Raw genomic sequence first — 21409 nt, 5'->3', positions numbered from 1 at the left:
GATAATTCATTTCAACAGAAATAAGTAGATAGCTCTTTAGTGGCATTCTATGCTAGGGTGCACCATGGAGATGTCTCAATGTAATACAATAATTATGAGCAATGAGTCTGCTTTCGCACAAAGCACCAGCAGTTAAATTTGTCTGCATATAAAGAGAAAGAACTGGCATGCTGATCACTTGTGTTTGCTCATGAAACTTAATATATCTTGCAGTATCTAATAGAAAATTTATTTTCAGATAACATTTAGGTTTGTTTTAGGTGCTTAGTTAAATTTAGCACAAACTTCCATAGGTGCAGTATAGGAAAAGAAGCAGCTAACTATGATATCTGAGTTATGAACTTAAGTATCCAAAATATGGCCCGTAAACATTGTATGTTATAATTAATCTTAATGAAATATCTCTCTGTCATATGCATAGTAAACAATACTATACAATCTTACACAACTGCATCTACCATTATAGAGAAAATGGTTTAATAATATAGTATATGATCTGAGTAATAGTGTGATATACTATAATTAAACATCACGGCTGTGTCTACACTGGGCCACTTATTCCGGAAAATCAGCCGCTTTTCTGGAATAAGCTGTGAGCTGTCTACACTGGCCCTTGAATTTCCGGAAAACCAACGACGCTCTACTGTACAAAATCAGCCGCTATTCCGGAAAAACTATTCTGCTCCCGCTCGGGCATAAGTCCTTATTCCGGAACACTGTTCCGGAAAAGGGCCAGTGTAGACAGCCCAGTAGTCTTTTCCGGAAAAAAGCCCCGATCGCGAAAATGACGATCGGGGCTCTTTTCCGGAAAAGCGCATCTACATTGGCCACAGATGCTTTTCCGGAAAAAGGGCTTTTCCGGAAAAGCAGCCTGCCAATGTAGATGCTCCTTTTCCGGAAAAACTGAAAATGGAATAGTATTCCGTTTTAAGCAGTTCCGGAAATTCATGCCAGTGCACATGATTACAGGGCTTCAGAAACTATAAAGCAGGGGTGGACAAAGGGGCCTCTGCAGGCTGGATCTGGCTCACCAAGCGGGTGGATTCAGCACTGCCACTTTCCTGCCTCCAGGCCAATCAGGGCCTGGAGGCGGGAGGGGCACACAAAGTCTCTTGCTCCCTGACCCCACACTGCAAGTGCCACACTCCCATTGCAGGGTGGGGGCAGAGAGTGAGAGATTTTGCATGCTTCCCTGCCCCCAGGCTCTGATTGGCCTGGAGTTGAGAGGAGCTCACAAAGTCTCCTCCTGTCCTGCAAGGGGCAGGGGCCTAGAGGGAACCGCCAGCAGTTCAGAATAGCTAACAGTTCTCTCTAGGATGGGGCAAAGACTTCACATGCTCCTCCAACCCCAGGCCAATCAGGGTCTGAGGGAAGGGGAGCACAGAAGTGTCCTGGCCCTGCCCCTTCTGCCAGAGGCCACTTCAAAAATTAGTGAAGGGCCCCCCCATCTAAAATTATTGCCCATCCCTGCTGTAAAGACTACACAGGAATACATATGTATAAGTTGCAGTGGGGGAGGTCTAGGTTGGATATTAGGAAAAACTATTTCACTAGGAGGGAGGTGAAGCATTGGAATGGGTTGTCTAGGGAAGTGGTGGCATCTCCATCCCTAACAGTTTTTAAATCCCATCTTAACAAAGCCCTCATTGGGATTATTTAGTGGGGAGTGGTCCTGCTTTTAGCAGACAATTGGACTCGTTGATAGTATCCTTTTAAAGTTTGCAGATCTATTTTATTATTAACACGAATCTTTCTAGTCATGCCAACTCTCTAGAGAGGTCAGTGGTATACACTGAAACAGAAGATTCAAGTCTTCCTTCACTTTCAGCTGCCAGCTTGGCCCAGGTGACTGTACTATCAAATTACTGTATAACTTTGTCAAGTGCTTTGAGATATCCTGGCGTGATAATAGACTATGCATTGAAATTGTTGTGGCTGAATGCTGTTCCATCACTCACATTTCATTTCATTACTTCAGCAAAACAGCAGGCTAGAGGGCTCATGTCAGCAGTCTCTCTACTATTCCTGGGTAAAGCAATGAGAGAAACTTGATCACTCCAAAGGAGCAGGGTGAGAGAGGAACGTGGGGGAAGGGAAGAGGCAATGAATGGGCTCAGACAAAGCTTAGGGTTACTCACAGCCAGAGTTCTAAAGTCATACTTGTCACTGGCTTACACCAGCTTCTGCTGTCAGGGTATGTCTACACTACCCCGCTAGTTCGAACTAGCGGGGTAATGTAGGCATACCGCACTTGCAAATGAAGCCCGGGATTTGAATTTCCCGGGCTTCATTTGCATAAGCGGGGAGCCGCCATTTTTTAAAACCCCGCTGGTTCGAACCCCGTGCAGCGCGGCTACACGGGGCTCGAATTAGGTAGTTCAGACTAGGCTTCCTATTCCAAGCTACCGGTACACCTCGTGGAACGCCTAGTCCGAACTACCTAGTTCGAGCCCCGTGTAGCCGCGCTGCACGGGGTTCGAAGCAGCGGGGTTTTAAAAATGGCGGCTCCCCGCTTATGCAAATGAAGCCCGGGAAATTCAAATCCCGGGCTTCATTTGCAAGTGCGGTATGCCTACATTACCCTCCTAGTTCGAACTAGGAGGGTAGTGTAGACATACCCTCATAGAGCAAGGATCCTGTTGATACAAAATCTGCTGGAGAGGGGATGAAGTGGAAAAAATAAGACCCAACTTCTCTTCCATTAGTGGGGCCAACAGATGGTCAGCTCAGTCTGAACTGTGGGTTCTGTTGGCAGGGGACAAGGCTGGCCAGGGTGGTAGTGAGATGTCCTCATTCCACACAGGCTCACTGCAGCCCCCATCTATATGGTACCCAGGGAGCATCTAGTGGAATTTAAAGCTGCCTCACAGAAACCCATGAGAGATGGTAGGGATGAGGCTGGTGCCCACATGTGCAACTAACTTCTCTCTGCACAATGGGGCAATGCATTTACCTCAGATGTCTGGCCAATGGTTCTAGATGCAGAACTGTGAAATACTAATCTCCTGGGTCAATAACAAACATTAGTTGATGCTGCCAAGAACTCTGCTTCACACTTTGCTTTTTATAATCTTCATCCACTCCTTCAGGCTCCTCTTTAAGCACTGATCTATGAAAAGTCAATCAGTGTGCGGTTTCCCTGCCAGGTTTAACTTCTGTGAAGAGCCTGGGTTTACTGATTTATTTTTATTGTTATTGTTTTCAGTCAGGGGACCTGTCACACTGCACACACAGTGTATGCATGCACATAAAAGAAAATCAAGGTGACCGCTACATTCTTGCTAGAACTGCTATGATGTTATAGTAAATGCAGAAGACCAATTCCCATCTGTCATCAGGCTGATTGGTGTCCCAAGTGACCCCTCAAGACCTCAGGGCAGCCCTACAATTGGCCCCTGTTCTTTCGTTAACTCAAAGAAGAAGCTTTTACAAGTTCAATAACAACAGTCCTCCTTAGGATCTGGTTATTACTTTAGGGTATGTCTACACTACCCTCCTAGTTTGAACTAGGAGGGTAATGTATGCATACCGCACTTGCTAATAAAGCCCGGGATTTGAATTTCCCGGGCTTCATTAGCATAAGCGGGGAGCCGCCATTTTTAAATCCCCGCTGCTTCGAACCCCGTGCAGCGCGGCTACACGGGGCTCGAACTAGGTAGTTCGGACTAGGGTGCCTATTCCGAACTACCGGTACACCTCGTTTCACGAGGAGTAACGGTAGTTCGGAATAGGAACCTAGTCCGAACTACCTAGTTAGAGCCCCGTGTAGCCGCGCTGCACGGGGTTAGAAGCAGCGGGGATTTAAAAATGGCGGCTCCCCGCTTATGCTAATGAAGCCCGGGAAATTCAAATCCTGGGCTTCATTAGCAAGTGCGGTATGCATACATTACCCCGCTAGTTCGAACTAGCGGGGTAGTGTAGACATACCCTATGAGATTAAAAAAAACACACAAATCTTTCTTCCAGCTTAGCACAGCCTTAAACTTCCCTGATGTTGCAGGGCTTTCCTGCTTTAACAGGCTACTCCCAGCACTTTCTAGCAGGAGCGACTCCACTAGTCTTGGCTCTTCCCTGCAGGAGCCTCTCTCAATCACTTCAATCTCTCTACAGCTTCCTGCTATACTTGAGGAGGGAACAACTGAACTCTTTCAGGCATGCCTCTGCAGTAAATCAAGGTTGTCTAGGCCCAGGTCTCTGGCCCATGGAGTAGAAAGGCACCCTGTTAATACCATCCTACTTTGGCTTTTTCCTGACACTGGCATCATTGCTTTTCTCTTCCATGCTCCAGAGTAGGAGGGCTTTGTTCAATACTGAGATTGCTGAAAGTGGAAAAAATAAGTAACCTAATTCACAGTTCTCAACTTTGGCTTCCTAATGTGGTTAATTTGGAGGTAAAGATGTTGGGCAAACATCACCATATATGAGGACACACATTTAGGCTCCAATTCTATAAATCAAATGAGGCTGTCATACATTTAGGCTCCAATTCTATAAATCAAATGAGAACATGTTTCAAACGACCCATGGAGAGTCCATCCCAATAGAGGCCAGCACTTAGGCATCTAACTGATTTAAAGCACACACATACATCCCATTGACATCCATGGGATTTAAGCATTTGTTTAAGAGCTGACCTTGATGCTTTCCTAAAGCAGGGTATTTTACTACCTTTTAAAATAATTTGAGTAAATGTAATGCTTCTTAGAAAAGTAGCTTTGTTTATCCACAGCCCGTGTTAACCACAGGCTGCAGAAAGGGCAGGCTTCCCAACATTGCCTCACCTATGTACCTTAACTCTACCCTGGAAGACCTACATGCAAAGGGATAGATTAATGTCAGTGTCCTTGCCCTTTTTGCTGAGACTTGCTGATAGATTGCACACAAGGCATACTCTATCATTTCAAGGGACATTGTCAACTATTTTTTTCTCTGTTTTCAATTCTTGTATTTTGTGCATTTTACATTGCTTTGTGGTTCCTTGTGTTCACTCTTGGTTTTGATAATGTATACCTTTTATTAGTTCCTTGCGAAAACCCCCTGATCTTCTCACCTTTACATCATGTCACGGAGGAGAAAATTTGCTCTAAGGATAACAATTAAAAACAGAGGTGCTGTTTATTCTATTATAAACATACATGAGTGGTCTTTCCTAAGCAAATCACCTGTCTAAATTTCATTGAAAAACCTAATCCTTCCTTCAAAGGCATGGCGGTTACCCCTCAACTCTGAGGATAAATTGGGCAAGTTATTCATTTCTGGACATTTCAAAGAGGCAAATAATCTAGAAAACCATGATCTAGTTCTGCATGTACTCTACTCACACTTCCCAGAAGCTCAGAAAATATAACATTCAGTTTATTGTTAGTTCTCACACTAAACAAATTTCATGTAAACAAGTTATTTCAAATGCCAGTAGGTGTACAATAATTATCTTGTGCTGAGACAACAAAACGTATTTTTATTCTCTGAAAAAACATAATGTATTTGTTAGAGTGTTATTGATGGCTTGTTCTATTTATATACCAGAGTTCACATTGTAAATTAGCGTCGAAGAACATACTTTGAATTGATATAATCTGGTGCAAACACTGAAATGTTATCTAAAAAATCCGCTACCATTTGTTGTGAAATGAGCCTAAATCAAAATCACACATTCAACTATCCCCAGCTTTTTACTCAGGGTCATTTCTAAAATACTCCTAATCATGGGAAAATCGTGAGTGTAATCAAACCAATACTACAGAAACCTATCAGATGGTTTAAACTAGGGTATAGTACAAGTCCTATTAAAGTCAATGGAAAAATTCCCATTGACTTCAGCCTTCTTTGGAGTGGAATCTAACATCACATAAGAAACACTACATAATGGATGTGAAGAAGAACATTATATCGCACCTCCAACAGCACAATGCCACCTAATTTCATGTTGAGTTATTTCGGCTGAAAGACTACCTATCAATGGTCAACATTTCCTGCAGCAAACTAATATATTTTCTGCCAATCTCTCAGCCAAGTACTGATGAAATTCAATTAGTTTATGACTGCTAACAGGACCACAGCAGTCAGTTATGGCTGCATGATAAATAGATAATTCATCCATCTTTAAAATACTTGTTTTCAGAACAACCTAGAGACTACAGCTTACATACTACTCTTGTTGTATGCAATATTGTTGTAGCTATCCCAAGATATTAGAAAGACAAGGTGGGTGAGGTTTTACTATATTTTACTGGTCCAGCTTCTGTTTGTGAGCTCTTTGAATCTGGAAAACAAAGTGTCACTGCTAGACAAGACTTGAATAGATAGTTCAGCACATTTGAAGGGCCATTCATGGTGATATGGCCCATTAACACTGCCCACCTTGACATATGTGTTAACTGTTGTGCTAATCAATCTTTATAAGCCTCATATTTAGCAATGACAGTTTGAGTTAGTTTCCCAAACCTGAAGAAGAGCTCTGCGTAAGCTTGAAAGCTTGTCTCTGGCTATGTCTACACCACAGAGGTTTATTGACAAGTCATGCCGCTTTAATTAAACTGCTGTTGCTTATCCACATTATGCTCCTTGTGTTGGTAGAGTGCATCCATACTAGCAGCTCTTACATTGATGCAGAGAGCAGTGCACTGTGGGTAGCAATCCCACTGTGCAACTGGCCATAGGGTGCTCTGGAGAGTTTGTAATGCTCCATGGCGTAGATACATCACATAATGCAGTTTTCTCAATTGCATTGTTCCACGGACATCATACTAGATTGCCAGGAATTTTTCAACTTATGTGGGGAGAGAAAGTGAGTGACAGGGAATGGGTGTGCAAGGAAGAATATGTGTTGGGGAAGCGTGGGTGAGACTAAGGAGGGAAATAAATGTATATCCGAAAGAGACAGAGTGTATGTTGCAGGAGAGTGTGTTGGCATCCTGTCCGTTTAAGTTCAGACAGTACCTTGAGAAGTCTCTCCACTCCCAGTAACAGCCTTTTCTGCCTGCCTGGGACAGAAACATCACACATGAATGGTTCTGAGCCTTCTTAACTGCCACTCAGCAACTCTATGACATCTCCAGGCTGAGGAAAGTCAAAGCTTCCCAGAGCTTTGAATGGGGGAGGGATGCACGTCTAGGTAGCTGGCTACAAGGCAGACCAGTTCAAAACAATAAGCAGAGCAGTTATGAAAGGCATTGTGGGATACTGGGGGAGGCTAGTTATGTTGACATAACAAACAGCAGTGTCCACACTGATGCTTTGTTGCTTTAATTTTGCTGCAAAAAGCATTATGCCTCTCATGAAGGTGGTTTTGTTTTGTCAGCAAAACAGCGGAATTTTGCTGCCAAAAATAGCTTTGTAGGGTGTACGCCTTCACTGTTTTGTCAGTAAAAGGCTGTAGACAAGGCTTCTCTCATCAACAGAAATTGGTCCAATAAAAGATACTACCTCTCCCACCTTGCCTTTCTAATACTGCACATGTGGTACATTAAGCACACACAGAGGCAGGCAGCTTGCGCCCAGACACAAGGGTTTCCAGTTTGTGGAAAGTAAAATCTTTTTCAATGACAGCAGTCAGACTACAGACTGGTGCATCAATTTTTGCAGGATTTAGTGCCTTTCTAATGACTGCTCAGATCTCCCAGCACGATATTACTGGCAGCCATTCTCAGTAGCTAGGAGATAAACAGACCTGGCGGGACTGTTGCAGAGCAGAGAAAAATCCATGGAGTTTTGGAGGAGAAGTATGACTGAGAAGGGGAACAACATTGTTTAATTCAGTGTCAATGCCTACACCATCTTCACAAAATCTCCTACACCTGGCCCTTGTGGGCAGATTCACATTGCTTAATTTGTTTTCAACCTCTGTTCTACTTAGTAATTCATCCCACATGGAAGCCTACACATTTTAATGTTCGACACTTCCATTATCCTTCCAAAAACACCTATTGCTAGTCTCCTAATGCCAAATTTAGAAGAAGGAGGGAAATACTGTATCTGACACACACACCTTGTACTGTTTGATCCACAGCTGGAATCTATTGTCTCATTATCAGCAGAAAATTAACAAAATTGAGAGAGTTCAGAGAAATGCAACAAAAATAACAGCAATAGAAGGGACTGGTGTACAAAGAAAGATCCAGAGCGGATATGTCTACACTTGCACCCTCTTTCGAGAGAGGGATGCAAATGAAGACATTTGAAATTGCAAATGAAGCCAGGATTTAAATATCCTGCATTTCATTTGCATATTTGCGTTATGGTGCTATTTTGAAATAGCGCTATTTCGAAATAACTGACACTGTTAAAACCCTTCTCTCGAAATAACTGGTAAACCTCAATGTATGAGGAATAAGGGTTACTTCAAGATAAGGGTTTTCTCTCGAAATAACCCCGTCTTAACAGCGTCTGTTATTTTGAAATACTGCTATTTTGAAATAGCGCCATAACGCAAATATGCAAATGAAGCACAGGATATTTAAATCCCGGCTTCATTTGCAATTTCGAATGTCTTCATTTGCATCCCTCTCTCGAAAGAGGGTGCAACTGTAGACATACCCAGAGTGAGTGAGTGAGAGATAGAGATAAAGAAAGAAAGAGAGATAGGTTCCCCCTCAATGCCTGAGTTGCAGAGGATAGAAAGACAACATTAAGTCAACCTGAGACTTGGTCTACACTAACGGGGGCCATCGATCTAAGTTATGCAACTTCAGTTTTGTGAATAATGTAGCTGAAAACTACACACTTAGTTCTACTTACCACAGTGTCTTCACTTCAGTAAGTCAACAGCTGATGCTTTCCCATTGAGTCCACTGCCACTTCTTGTTCCAGTGGAGCACTGGATTTGATGGGAGAGTGCTCAGCAGTCAATTTATGGTATCTATGCTATATATGATAAACTGACTTCCACCAGCTCAATTGCTGCCTGTCAATCCAGCAGGTAGTGAAGACAAGCTGTACGTTACATTGGCATGTAGCCACTGCAGTAGTGTAATCACTTTTGCATGTCCACACTACACATCTTGCAGCAGCAGTGCATATTCTCACCAGGTGTGCATGCACAAATTAAATGTCACTGTGGGGCACTGGAGGTTGGCTTCTGAACGGCTACAATAGTCAATGTAAACATTGATGCTGTGTTACTTAACATCGACTTAAATCTCCGCCTCTTGCAGAGATGGATTTATTAGTCAGTTTAGTGGTCAAATTACATCAGTGAGAGCTACACTTTAGTGTAGACGCTTTCAGAGTTACGTCGATGTAAGGCAGCCTACTTTTGCCCTCAGTCCCAGGTGCACTGACTAAAATGTTGGGCAACCTACTATAGCACGTACTGATGCAAATGGTCTCACAAGCCAATCATGAAAAGACAGCAAAGGGATGCATAAATGGCCTAAGAGAGATATGTGAATTTGTTTGACTAACTTATGATTAACAAAGAGCTGTCCAAGTTAGCCAAATTTTGAGGAGAGGGACAGGTCCTAAATCCTTTAGCTGCCTAGAGTCTGGGTTAGAAGTAGGTGCCTATCTCTGCTTGAAACCCTCTCTTGGAGTTAGGTGCTGAAGGCTTTTTTCCCTCCAAAGAACCTGCCGTCCACCAAAGCAAAAGAAATAATAGTGCCATCTCCCTCTAATAACTTTTAGTCTGGTGTATAGAGCATCTCCCTGAATATGGGAGGTCTGGGTTCACATCTATCCTCTGAATGAAGTGAAGAAGGGATCTGAATATTGATTTCATAAAATCCCAGAATACCAGAACTGTAAGGGACCTTGAGAGGTCATCAATTCCAGTCCCCTGCCCTCACAGCAGGACCAAGCAGTATCTAGATCATCCATGGCAGGTGTCTGTCTAACCTGCTATTAAATATCTTCAAAGATGGAGATTCCACAACGTCCCCAGGCATTTTATTCCAGTTCTTAACTACTCTGGGTATGTCTACACTACCCCGCTAGTTCGAACTAGCGGGGTAATGTAGGCATACCGCACTTGCAAATGAAGCCCGGGATTTGAATTTCCCGGGCTTAATTTGCATAAGCGGGGAGCCGCCATTTTAAAATCCCCGCTGCTTCGAACCCCGTGTAGCGCGGCTACACGGGGCTCGAACTAGGTATTTCGGACTAGGTTCCTATTCCGAACTACTGGTACACCTTGGTAGTTCGGAATAGGAATCCTAGTCCGAACTACCTAGTTCGAGCCGCGCTACACGGGGTTCAAACCAGCGGGGATTTAAAAATGGCGGCTCCCCGCTTATGCAAATGAAGCCCGGGAAATTCAAATCCCGGGCTTCATTTGCAAGTGCGGTATGCCTACATTACCCTCCTAGTTCGAACTAGGAGGGTAGTGTAGACATACCCTCTGACAGTTAGCAAGTTTTTCCTAATGTCCAACCTAAACCTCCCTTGCTGCAATTTAAGCCCACTGCTTCTTGTCCTATCATTAGAGGTTAAAGAGAATAATTTTTCTCCCTCCTCCTTGTAACATCCTATTAGATACTTGAAAACTGCTAGCATGTCCCCTCTCAGTCTTTTCTTTGCCTTACTAAACAAACCCAATTCTTTCAGTGTTCCTTTCTAGGTCATGTTCTCTACACCTTTAATCACTTCTGTTGCTCTTCTCTGGACATTCTCCACTTTCTCCACATCTTTCCTGAATTGTGGTGCCCAGGACTGGACACAGTACTCCAGTTGAGGCCCATCGTAATGTCCTAATCCATGGAACTCTTTGCCAGAAGATGTTATGAAGAAGTTTTGAAGCCCAAAGGTTTAAAAACATTTCAGGAAAGAACTATTAGCCAGGAGGCATCCCTAGACTCTGTTTGAATGAAGCTGGAAATAGGCAATAGGAGATGGATACTTGATGACTACCTGTTCTATTTATTCACTTTTCAGTACCTGGCACTGGCCACTGTCAGAAAACAGGCTACTGAGCAGGATGGACCTTTGGTTTGACTCTCTATCACTGTTCTTATGTTCATAGCTTTTGGGCTATGGAGCATTCTGGGGTAGAATACTCTTGCTCTGTTGAAGTTGTTGTCTTTGTAAGTATCTAAATATTCACTGGTCAGAGAGTGAGAATGACTCTAAAACTCATGAATTAGGATTATTACTTGTTATATAGTAGACCTAATTTCCAGTCCTGCTGCACAAAGTGAAATAACTTCACAGTCACCTGTTTTGTGCAGGTAGATATGTGAGAACAAATTCCAGGCTGGGTCCCACAGGCAAGATAGTTGGGGGAATGTCTAGTTTGCAGATTATGCTGTGGCTTATACATGAAAGAGTCACCTGGACTAAGATGACTGTTCACATGTTCATTGTTGGTAATGTATGTGCATTGGGGACTTTAACAGTGGATATTTTAGTGACTAGTGATGCTGAGTGTGGATTTTGAGGATCTCTGTGGCACCTTAATGCTGGACTTGCACATAAAATAGAGTGGTAATTAGGCGTATTTACCTCAGAGGCTAAGGAAGAGCTTCCTAGTGGAAATGGAGGAAACCCCACACTTCTAACACTTAAAATTACACTGATGGAAACACTAATAAACGTACGATTGGAAACAATTGTGCATTGGTAAAGGAGTGGACCAGATGACCTAATAGGTGTTTTCCATTTCTAGCTTATACTGAGGACAACATTGCACCATGGACTGAATTCAGATGGCCACCTCTTTATAGAAATATAGCTAGGTCTTCAGTGGCAAAAACCTATCATTCTGAGTCCATCAGCAGATAAAGGTCCTTCTCCTCCGCAGGGAACCACTAGCACAGAGCCCTACATCTGAGCAGAGTCCTATTAACTTCAATGGGACATCACGTATGTGTAGGGCTCTGTGCTTGCAGTCATACTCTTACAGGAACAGGCCTACAATCACCAACACTGCTTAATGTTTTTATTATTCAGCTATAGGAATTATTCAAATAATTTGTAAATTATCAAGACTTGTGATCTGTATCAAGTTCCATCTGTTGTTGGAATTCTGACATGGAAAAAAGACACATTTCTTGAGCAGAAGTTCTTTTATATACTGTGATCCAATCTCATTTGAGTTTACCTTTTTCTTTTCATGATACAATGCAGAATTGCTAAAAATTACAACAGAGAATTATGATGACCTTAGATAATAATAATAAAAAATACGTCTTGAGACTTTTGAAGGAAAGACTGAATGCAAAGTGGCTGATTTTGTTGCAAGCTAAAGAACAGAAAATAATGGGCTCGCAGAATATGGACAAGAGTAGTAGATACTGATAGGACAATGTGAAATGGCAGAAAGTATCAGAACCTGAATTTCCCCTCCTCACTTGCATTACTACAGGGATAATCAGTCCAAATGGAAGTCTTTGGCATTTTCCCATAAATTAATTTAGAGATATTTTTTAACCTCAAATACTCTGCATTCTTCCTCCCAGAGCAGTCACAACTCATTCACAAATGTGACATTCTCTTTGGAGTGAAAAGTCCCTATCAAAGCTTGTGTGCTTAACCTATAGTGGGGCACTCTGTCATCAACTCGGAGACTGTTTACATCACCTCAGAAGAGCTCCTAATTCCTTTCAGCAGTTTGAGAAAAAAAACCTGCCTTGAGTTGCGTCTATCCACGTAGCACCACACCCATACTATCTAAAGTCATGAAGTAAATACACACAGTGTCTAGGGGACAACAGATTTTGTTTCTTAAAATAATTGTTCAGTTGAAAAGCACTGGCAACATAGAGCTCCAACAGAAACAGAAAACAATTATTTGTACTTTATGAAGGAAATACTCTATCTTATGATTTGAGATATTGGAACAATTTGATGGAACAGGTAAACTTTACAAATATTAGAAATGCAGAGTAAGCTGTTGTAAACTCTTTTGAAAAGAGTTACAAGATCTGTCATAAAAAATGCCTCCAGCCCACATTCCAGAAAAAATATATGACTGAGGTGGAAATAAAGCAAGAGAGGTGCTTTTTTTGTCTGTGATAAGACTAGCTGCAATTGCTGCAGTTAAGAGTTAAGTAAATTACAGTCGAGTTTCTTTTCACTTCTGTGATATTTCCACCTTCCAGTGCTGATGATTCTTTTCTTCGGTAAATCTTACAAGCATCAACTAGGCTACGTCTAGACTGGCATGATTTTCTGCAAATGCTTTTAACGGAAAAGTTTTTCCGTTAAAAGCATTTGCAGAAAAGAGTGTCTAGATTGGCATGGATGCTTTTCTGCAAAAGCACTTTTTGCGGAAAAGCGTCCGTGCCAATCTCAATGCGGTTTTGCTCAAGAAAGCCCTGATTGCCATTTTCGCAATCGGGGCTTTCTTGCGCAAAACAATACCACGTTGTCTACACTGGCCCTCTTGTGCAAAAGCATTTGCGCAAGAGGGCTTTTGCCCGAACGGGAGCAGCATAGCATTTCCGCAAGAACACTGACAATCTTACATGAGATCGTCAGTGTTCTTGCGGAAATTCAAGCAGCCAGTGTAGACAGCTGGCAAGTTTTTCTGCAAAAGCAGTTTTATTTATTTAAGTTTATTTATTTTTTTAAGTTTAAAGTCTACACTAGGTGAAGTTTCCAAGAGCTGAATATGCAACTTGGCAAACGTGATGTTATTCGTTATTACTGATGCACTACCCTTTTGCAGAATAATGGGGAAGATCAGCAGCTCAGGAGACGGGGTCAAAGATGACCTTTCAGTCACCTTTGTGCTTCCCAGTTCTGGGGGCTCTCTCACTCAATTTCCAATATATGCCATACACTAGAGCAGCTCTGGTGATCTATTTTATGCTGGCTGCCAATGACCTTAAGGAGCTGTTTTGAAAGTCAGGGATGACTGAGGTTTAGGGATATTCTGGCTGTGCCTGTGTTACATTACCATTGGCCATGGCCCCTACCCTGAGGAGGAGGGAGGCAGTGTATGGCAGCTGCATGCTACCTAGATATTCTTCTACATAGTAGTCTGTTCAGACAGCTTTAACTTTGCTTTGTATTATTATTACTCCTGTGTTCCTATACATCAATATATTTGAGGTGGGCAATATGATTCAGATAAAAACAAAAATTGATTTTTTTATCCCACACTAGCTTTTAAATGTTTGATTAACTTTTGTTTAATTTTCACCTTCCTGTATCTTTCAATATTTATATGAAATAAGCAGGCTTCAGAGCTGGTAAATTAAAGATAGTGAGAGGTAATTTGTTCAATTTAAAAAAACAAAAATAAAATGAATAATGTCTCTTTAAAAGAGAAGGGTGTCTCACTGTAACACAGGGTATAGTCTACACATATAAATTATAAAACTCTAATTCCATGTTGATGCTTCAAACAGTGATCTCCCCCCCCCCATTCTTCTCATTTTCAATATGTTTACCTTATGTTGTCATATACAGTCTCTATGTAGCTTTTTTTTAAAAGGGGAAAACAGATTTTAGTACTGACTCACAAATGAAAATAGATTTCCAAAAGTTGAACAGCCTGATTATGGAATATCACAACAAATAATGGAATGAGTGGCAAGGAGATTAATGTTCAATTGAGGGCAAAAATAGAAGAACAATGCAGGAAACTATTGGATAATTAAATTTTCACCAGGCTCTGGTAAGGACCATTAGAACATCAATGAATTACTCCTGCAAGATTTTGACAATACACAGGAAATAGGGCATTTAAAGAAGTGAGCTGACTGATGGTACAGTACCTGATAACAACCAACAAGTTTGCAAAAGCACTTATTCCAAATGATTTTTTGTCTTTGACTTTGCAGGAAGTCAGATTGCTTACGCCACTTATATATGGAAATAATATACATAGAATCTGATTCTGATCCCAGGTATATTGGTATAATCTGGAAATATTCTGTTTAAATCAATGCAGTTGTTCTTAATTTGCCCTGAGTCAGAATCTGGTTCACACACATTATATGCAAGAGTGATTTCTTTTCTTTTCTCAAGAATTTTACAAAAGAAATACTATGTGTATTATATTAGCACCTGGGTTCCCCACTGAAACTGGGACTCAGTTATGCTGCATTCTATACACACCCATAATAAAGAGCTTACAGTCTATAGAGACAAGATGGATAACGACTGGGAGAAAGGAAGTGTTATTAAGAGTAGGATTGTCAAAAGTATGCTGTGTTGGCCCAACTGTGCTTCTGTTGAAGTCTATGGGAGTTTTATGCTGATGACTTTTAAAAATCCCATACTATTCGGACTTTCGAAAGCCCTTATTTATGAGTGTAGTCCCATTTAAGTCATTTGGACTATCTGTTCAATTACAGGTTGGTAGACTGGGATCTGTAATGTGTTCACCTAATGCTAAAAATGAGAAAAATGTCTCAGTGGCAGAATATAATTTGATGTATATGATGTTTGGATTTTTTATATTACTACACTCTTTATTTTTACAACTCTTGCCATCCAGAATATTAGACTAATCACTACTTAGTATTTTTCAAAATGTCACATTACATCAACAATTAAACATGCCAGAACATACTTTGGAATTCTGGAACAGAGAGATTCTTTTGTATTAATATGCCAATGCAAGGGAAATTTAAACAAAAAAAGCTTTAAGCAATTCAAATAATCCTTTCTGTAAATATTTTGCTAGCGAACAAACAAGTTTAAAATTACATTCTGGGCTGGCTGATCTTTGGTGCTTACTGCAGTACAAGTCTCTGTTCAATATCTGTCACAACCATTAAAGTATTAAGTCAGAAACATAAATTTTACTTCTCCAACAGATGATTTCAACCTCGCTATCTCTCTGTGTATTTCATTAAACAAACATACATGCCAATAAATTTTGAAAGTCTTCCTCTCCCAAGCCAATACTTAACTAAATCCCATCAATAACAAAGAATGCTATTTCTTTTCTTAATATCTCCCTGTTAGAAGGCAATGTCAACTAATACTAGACTACAAAAGGATAATAATTATTTAGCAGATCATGTCATACTTTTCACCTTTCACCATATTCCAAACCTTAACTAAAACAATCTCCTTCTCCTTCTTGTGTTGCCACAATATGCTCAACTTTAAAACATACAAAGCAATTTCATTTCACTCTTTGACAACAAAGAAGTTATGTTTAGTAGGTTTCTCTTTTACATACCCCTTTTGCATCAATCACACCAGGTTTCGCATTAAACTTCACAGTCTTCAAACGTGCCCGCTCCTTTCTTTCAACCCTGAAGAAAATGAAAGAAAAATAAACCATCACATGAGAATTATATTTTGTATTTATATTACAACTTTCACCCAAGGATCTCAAAAAGCACAATCTAGACACTTAATCTTATAGCACTACTATTATTATTGTTCCCATTTTATAAATGGGTAAACTAAGATACACAGTGGTCAAATTGCTTTCCAACAATCAGAAAAATTCAGTGGCAGAGATCTATCTGACTAGAGCCCTGGAGTCCTGAGTCCTAAACTACTCTTTCCATCAGTGACTCAGTTTTGTTTCCCAACACAAATAGATATTGGGTATATTTTTCAAAGGCATCTAAGTCCTATTTTCAAAAGTTAGTTAGGCACTTACAGGTCTAACTCTCACTGATTTTCAATTAGACTAAGGGCCAGATTTTCAGTGGTCACTGAATGTGCTAATTACATTTAAAAATCTGGCCCTAAGTGCCAAAGTGATTTTTGAATATGGGATTTAGACTCCTAAATCACTTGAGTGCTTTTAAAAATTCTACCCTTGGAAAATAATTTTGAATATCTTTAAGCATGAATTTACTGTTTACAAACCCACTTGAAATATTAGTTTAAAAATTCTCATCTGAAATATATATGGATGCTGTATGTTAAATTATATTCCTTTTCAAGTGCAGAGAAATTTTGCTTGTGGTTGTAAATTGCTTTATAATGTACCAGCTCACCTCCAACAGTATTTCTGTGGAAATTTATAATGCTTGCAGACAGGACATAGCCACTAAAACACATTACGAATTGGACTTACATCCACCTTATGAACATTGCCCTCCACAAACATGATTAAGCACAAGCAGATGAGTGATGTGAAAAATGCACGTTTTCTCCTGTTTGATTCAATATTAGCTGAAGTATTTGATTACTGAAAACAAATATCGAGGGAGCTCATGAGATTTGATACTTCAGGATTGCAGTGGATTTAGCAGATGGCTAAGCATGGCACAGGCCCTGACTTTGAATGCTCTAGCCCTGGAGCATCCATGTTAAAAAATGGTCGATGCTGATCACTCATTGGCAGCTCCCATAACAGTGCCTCCCCCAGCCACCAGTCCTTTCTGATGGCTGGTGGTCTCATTATCAGCTCATCACCCTCCTTCTTTCCCTCCCAATGCCTCCTCTATAGATCGGATGTTCAGTGGGTGTCCAGCAGGTGCTGGGGGGACAGAGAGATGAAGCAAGAGCAGGGTGTGCTTAGGGGAGGGGGCAGAACAGGGTGGAAAGAGGTGGGTTTGGGGTGGAGCAGCAACAGGAAGAGGCAAGGTGGTGGTGGGGCCTTGAGTGAGACAGGGCCTGATGAGGAGCTGGTCTGGGGGCATCTCTCAGCATATTAGAACGTTGGCACATTGGCAGTGCAGATATTAGATACAGGATATGGGTTTGGTTATAAAAGATGCTGAAAAACTGGAGAGGGTAAAGAAAAGATCCCCAGCACAGTTTGAGGGCTGAACAAAATGCCTTACAGCAAGTCCTCAAAGAAGATTCAGAGATTATTTTATTGCCGTGTTTAAGTACCTTCACGCGGAGAAAATATCAGGTATTAAAAGGCTCTTTAATCTAGTAGAAAAAGGCATTAAAACCCCTCATAGTTGAAAGTTGAAATAAAATAAATTCAAATAGGAAATTTAGGCACACATATTTAGCAGTGAGTTTGAATAAGCATTGGAACAAACTACAGAAATTGGTGTATTCTACATCTCTTGATATCTTCAGATCAAGACTATATGCTTATTTGGAAGTTATGTTTTAACCAAACACAAGTTACTGGCACAGATAGGGGTTTAATTGGGTGAGATTTCAGTGGTCTGTGATGTACAGGAAGTCAAACAAGATGATCTAATGATCCCCTTTGGTCTTAAACTCTGAGTCCATACATTTGGTTTCCATCATTGAGTGGAATAACAATATTTTTAATGAAACAGTGATTAAAATTTAAAGTTCATTGTTATACTGTTTGGAGTTCCAGAGTTTAAAAAGAAATCGCTGGAAGCAGCTGCAAGTGTTAATTTATTTCATAACACAGAACTAACTGGAACCAGCCCAAACCAGCGGAGCTGACCCCTACTGACCTAACCCAGTTACTATAACAACAACAAGATCTATATCTACAACAACCCTATATACAACACATAATATTATATTGAAAACAATATCATATGAATCTCTGAGAATTTGAAAAGCATGCAATTAAATATGCATTACAATAAGTATCTGATGTTTTAGAAAGTGCACTCTTGAGTACTGCAACTACAGAATTCTTAAATCAGGGGTGTGGAGCCTTTTTTGGCTAAATCCAGGCAAGCCAGGGGCCAATATCTGTCCCCTGGACCTTAGGTTCCCCACCCCTGACTTAAATGACAGGAAATCTAAAGCAAGAAAGAGATATAGCAATAAAAGTAAACAAAATAAAATATGTGCAGGAAAAAAAAATCCCCCAAAAAGCAAGAAAAAAGGTAAGGGCTGGTCAGTCCTTCCTCCCATTCATTGATGTGGGCATTACTGCAACAGATGTTATTTAGCACTCTTGAAAAACTATCAGGAGAGTGTACTTATTGAGACACACAAATATGATCATCCATTTATAATGGAAAATATACAGTAAAACTCCAATTGTCCGGCATCCAGTGGTCCGGCACTCCTGATAGTCTGACATCAACTGGAACCTAGAAGTGCTCCAGCCAGCCAGACAATTGGAGCTGCTGTGAGCCCCATGGGCGCTCGCAGCTGGGAAAGGGAAGGGAAGGAGAGGGGAAGGGGATTATACTCTGCTCCACACCGCGCCACTTCCCCAAGTCCATTGCTGCTGAAACTGATGAGGCGGACTTGGGGAAGTGGCAGAGCAGAGCAGCTGGGGTGCTGCCCGGTAGGTCCCGCAGCGCTGCCCCTCACCCCCCTGCTCGGTGCCCGGCAGCACACCAACTGCTCTGCTCCGCAGCTTCCCCAAGTCTGCCACTCGTCAGTTTCAGCAGTGGAGGACTTGGGGAAGCGGTGCAGAGCAGAGCAGCTGGGGTGCTGCCGGGCGCCGAGCAGGGGGGCGAGGAGCAGTGCTGTGGGACCAACCCAGCAGCATCTCAGCTGCTCTGCTCTGCATCCCCAAGTCGGCCGCTGCCGCTGCTGAAACTGACGAGTGGCGGACTTGGGGAAGCTGCAGAGCAGAGCAGCTGGGGTGCTGCCAGGTTGGTCCCGCAGCACCACCCCTTACCTCCCTGCTCTGCGATAACTACTGTAATCTGGAGGGTGGGGAGCCCTCTCGGCAGCGGCATGGGGCTTCCCCCGCCTTCCTGCAAAATGGCGGAGGGTTCACCCCTCGCTGCGCCGTTCCCGCCCACCCCCCGGATGCAGTGTGGGTCCCGGCAGACCCCTCACAGCCCCCCACCGGAGTACCTCCCGATACTCCAGCATATCTGATAATCCGGCACCACCTAGGTCCCAAAGGTGCTGGATTATCGGAAGTCTACTGTAATTCTATCTGTTCAAAATACTTAATTGCTCTACTGGTTGAACTCTCTGATCTGGCAACATCTGTGATTTGGCAGGACTGCAGAAGTTCCCGGACCTGAGAATCCTGGCAGCTGGGAGGGTGAGGCAGTGGGTGAACTTGCGGCTGGGAGCTCTGAATGGCCAGCAGCAGCAAGACCGGCAAAAGTGGGGTCAGCAGCCCTACTAGGGCAGTGGCAGAAGGGACAGCACCCAGCTGGGTTTGCAGCCCAGGTGGGGCCAGGAGCCACATGGGGCTAGTGATAGCAGGGCTGGCAGTCCTGCCAGGGTCTGGAGTCTCTGTCTGTACAGCTGGTAGTGGGGCCAGGAGCCTTGCCAGGCCAGGGGAAGGGAGGCCAGCATTGACTTCCCCTGCTCTGGCAAACTCCCTTGTTCAGGACTGGTCAGGTCCCAGTGTTGCTGAACCAGTAGATCTGGTGAAAACAATATTGCAAAGTTAGCCTACAAATCTACTCTCCAACTTTTCTGACCTATACTAGTTTTTGAATAGCAATCATACTTGGTTGATTTAATAAACATATGCAGTCTAGTTTTTTCATAATTTAATAATTAACACAACATTCTTTCTTCTCTCTGAACAGGCTATGTTTTTTCCCCCTGCAAAACACTGAAATTCAGGTTACTATAGTTACTGTCAGATTTTGGAATTAAGGTTTCTATGTAAATGTGGAGAGTTCATATGGAAACAGCTGAAATGCATTCTTCAGATGAAATCTATTATATCATAGCCAAAGGAACAGCCTTACATTTTAAAGTAAGGATGAAGTCCCATGACAGAATGGGTAAAAAATGAAGACCTGAGGCTGTGTAATCTCCTAAATAGGAGGGATGTCTGTTGAGAAAATTATTAGCTCAGAGCTGAACACAGCTTTCTAATTTTTAATCTGTATTAATATTAATTCTTATTCCTATCTTTCCTAACCTTTTAAAGTGCCTGCTTTGAATTTTATTTCTGATTCATTGCACAGAGAAACTTGAAAATAAGCCACAAAAACAGATTTGGTTCATGTAATGCCTCAGACTGACTCTAGTAATCCTGCATGCATCGCACTGCTATTTGTAGGCAATCCAGACAAATATATACTATAAACAATCTAAATTGCTTTGAAAGGTATGTAAATAATAAATGTAGTGAACTGCCATTAATAGTCCAGACACATTAATTAAGACCATTTATAAATGTTCATGAATTCGACACTCTCCGGGAAGGAATGAACAAATACTCAAACTATCTTACCCATTACCAAGATAGCTTCCCCAATTATCACCTCTAATACCATTAGCTCACAGACATCCCACTCTCCCCACCTCTAATATCATCAATTCACAGACACTTACCTTCCTTCCTTCCCCCCCCCCCTGCATCCCCCTCCTGTTCTGAAATGTGATTTGTCCTTTTCATATGTGTTCATTTTTTTAAATTATATCCTTTGGTATATATGGTTGTGACTATTTTCTTTTACTATTTGATCTGAGGAAGTGGGTCTGGCCCACGAAAGCTCATCATCTAATAAACCATCTTGTTAGTCTTTAAAGTGTTACATTGTCCTGCATTTTGCTTCAGCTACCCCAGACTAACACGGCTACATTTCTATCACTATTACTTCAGTCACAGCAGAGTAAATCTTGAATAATGCTACAGTGGAGTTATCCCGGTTTACATAGACGTATCTGCTTGCCAATGAAAAGGGAGCTACAAGTAAAATTTTCAAAGGTGCCTAAAATGAATTCTGAG

At 41.7% G+C, this 21409-nt stretch overlaps 1 protein-coding gene across 16 annotated transcripts in view; it reads right to left on the bottom strand.

Moving 5' to 3' along the window:
- The window catches only part of DLG2 (discs large MAGUK scaffold protein 2), a 1584089-nt gene that overhangs the window by 51214 nt on the left and 1511466 nt on the right, over window positions 1–21409 (bottom strand). For all 16 annotated transcript variants that reach the window (XM_075919430.2, XM_089775764.1, XM_089775765.1 and 13 more), the window contains one exon: window positions 16073–16148. In XM_075919430.2, coding sequence (XP_075775545.1) covers window positions 16073–16148 — 76 coding nt within the window. The remainder of the gene's footprint in view (window positions 1–16072; window positions 16149–21409) is intronic.

This window comes from Pelodiscus sinensis, chromosome 1 (assembly GCF_052426305.1).
Source record: "Pelodiscus sinensis isolate ZL-2025 chromosome 1, ASM5242630v1, whole genome shotgun sequence".
NCBI classification, from domain to species: Eukaryota; Metazoa; Chordata; order Testudines; family Trionychidae; genus Pelodiscus; species Pelodiscus sinensis.
This window is presented reverse-complemented; position numbering and strand designations above follow the sequence as displayed.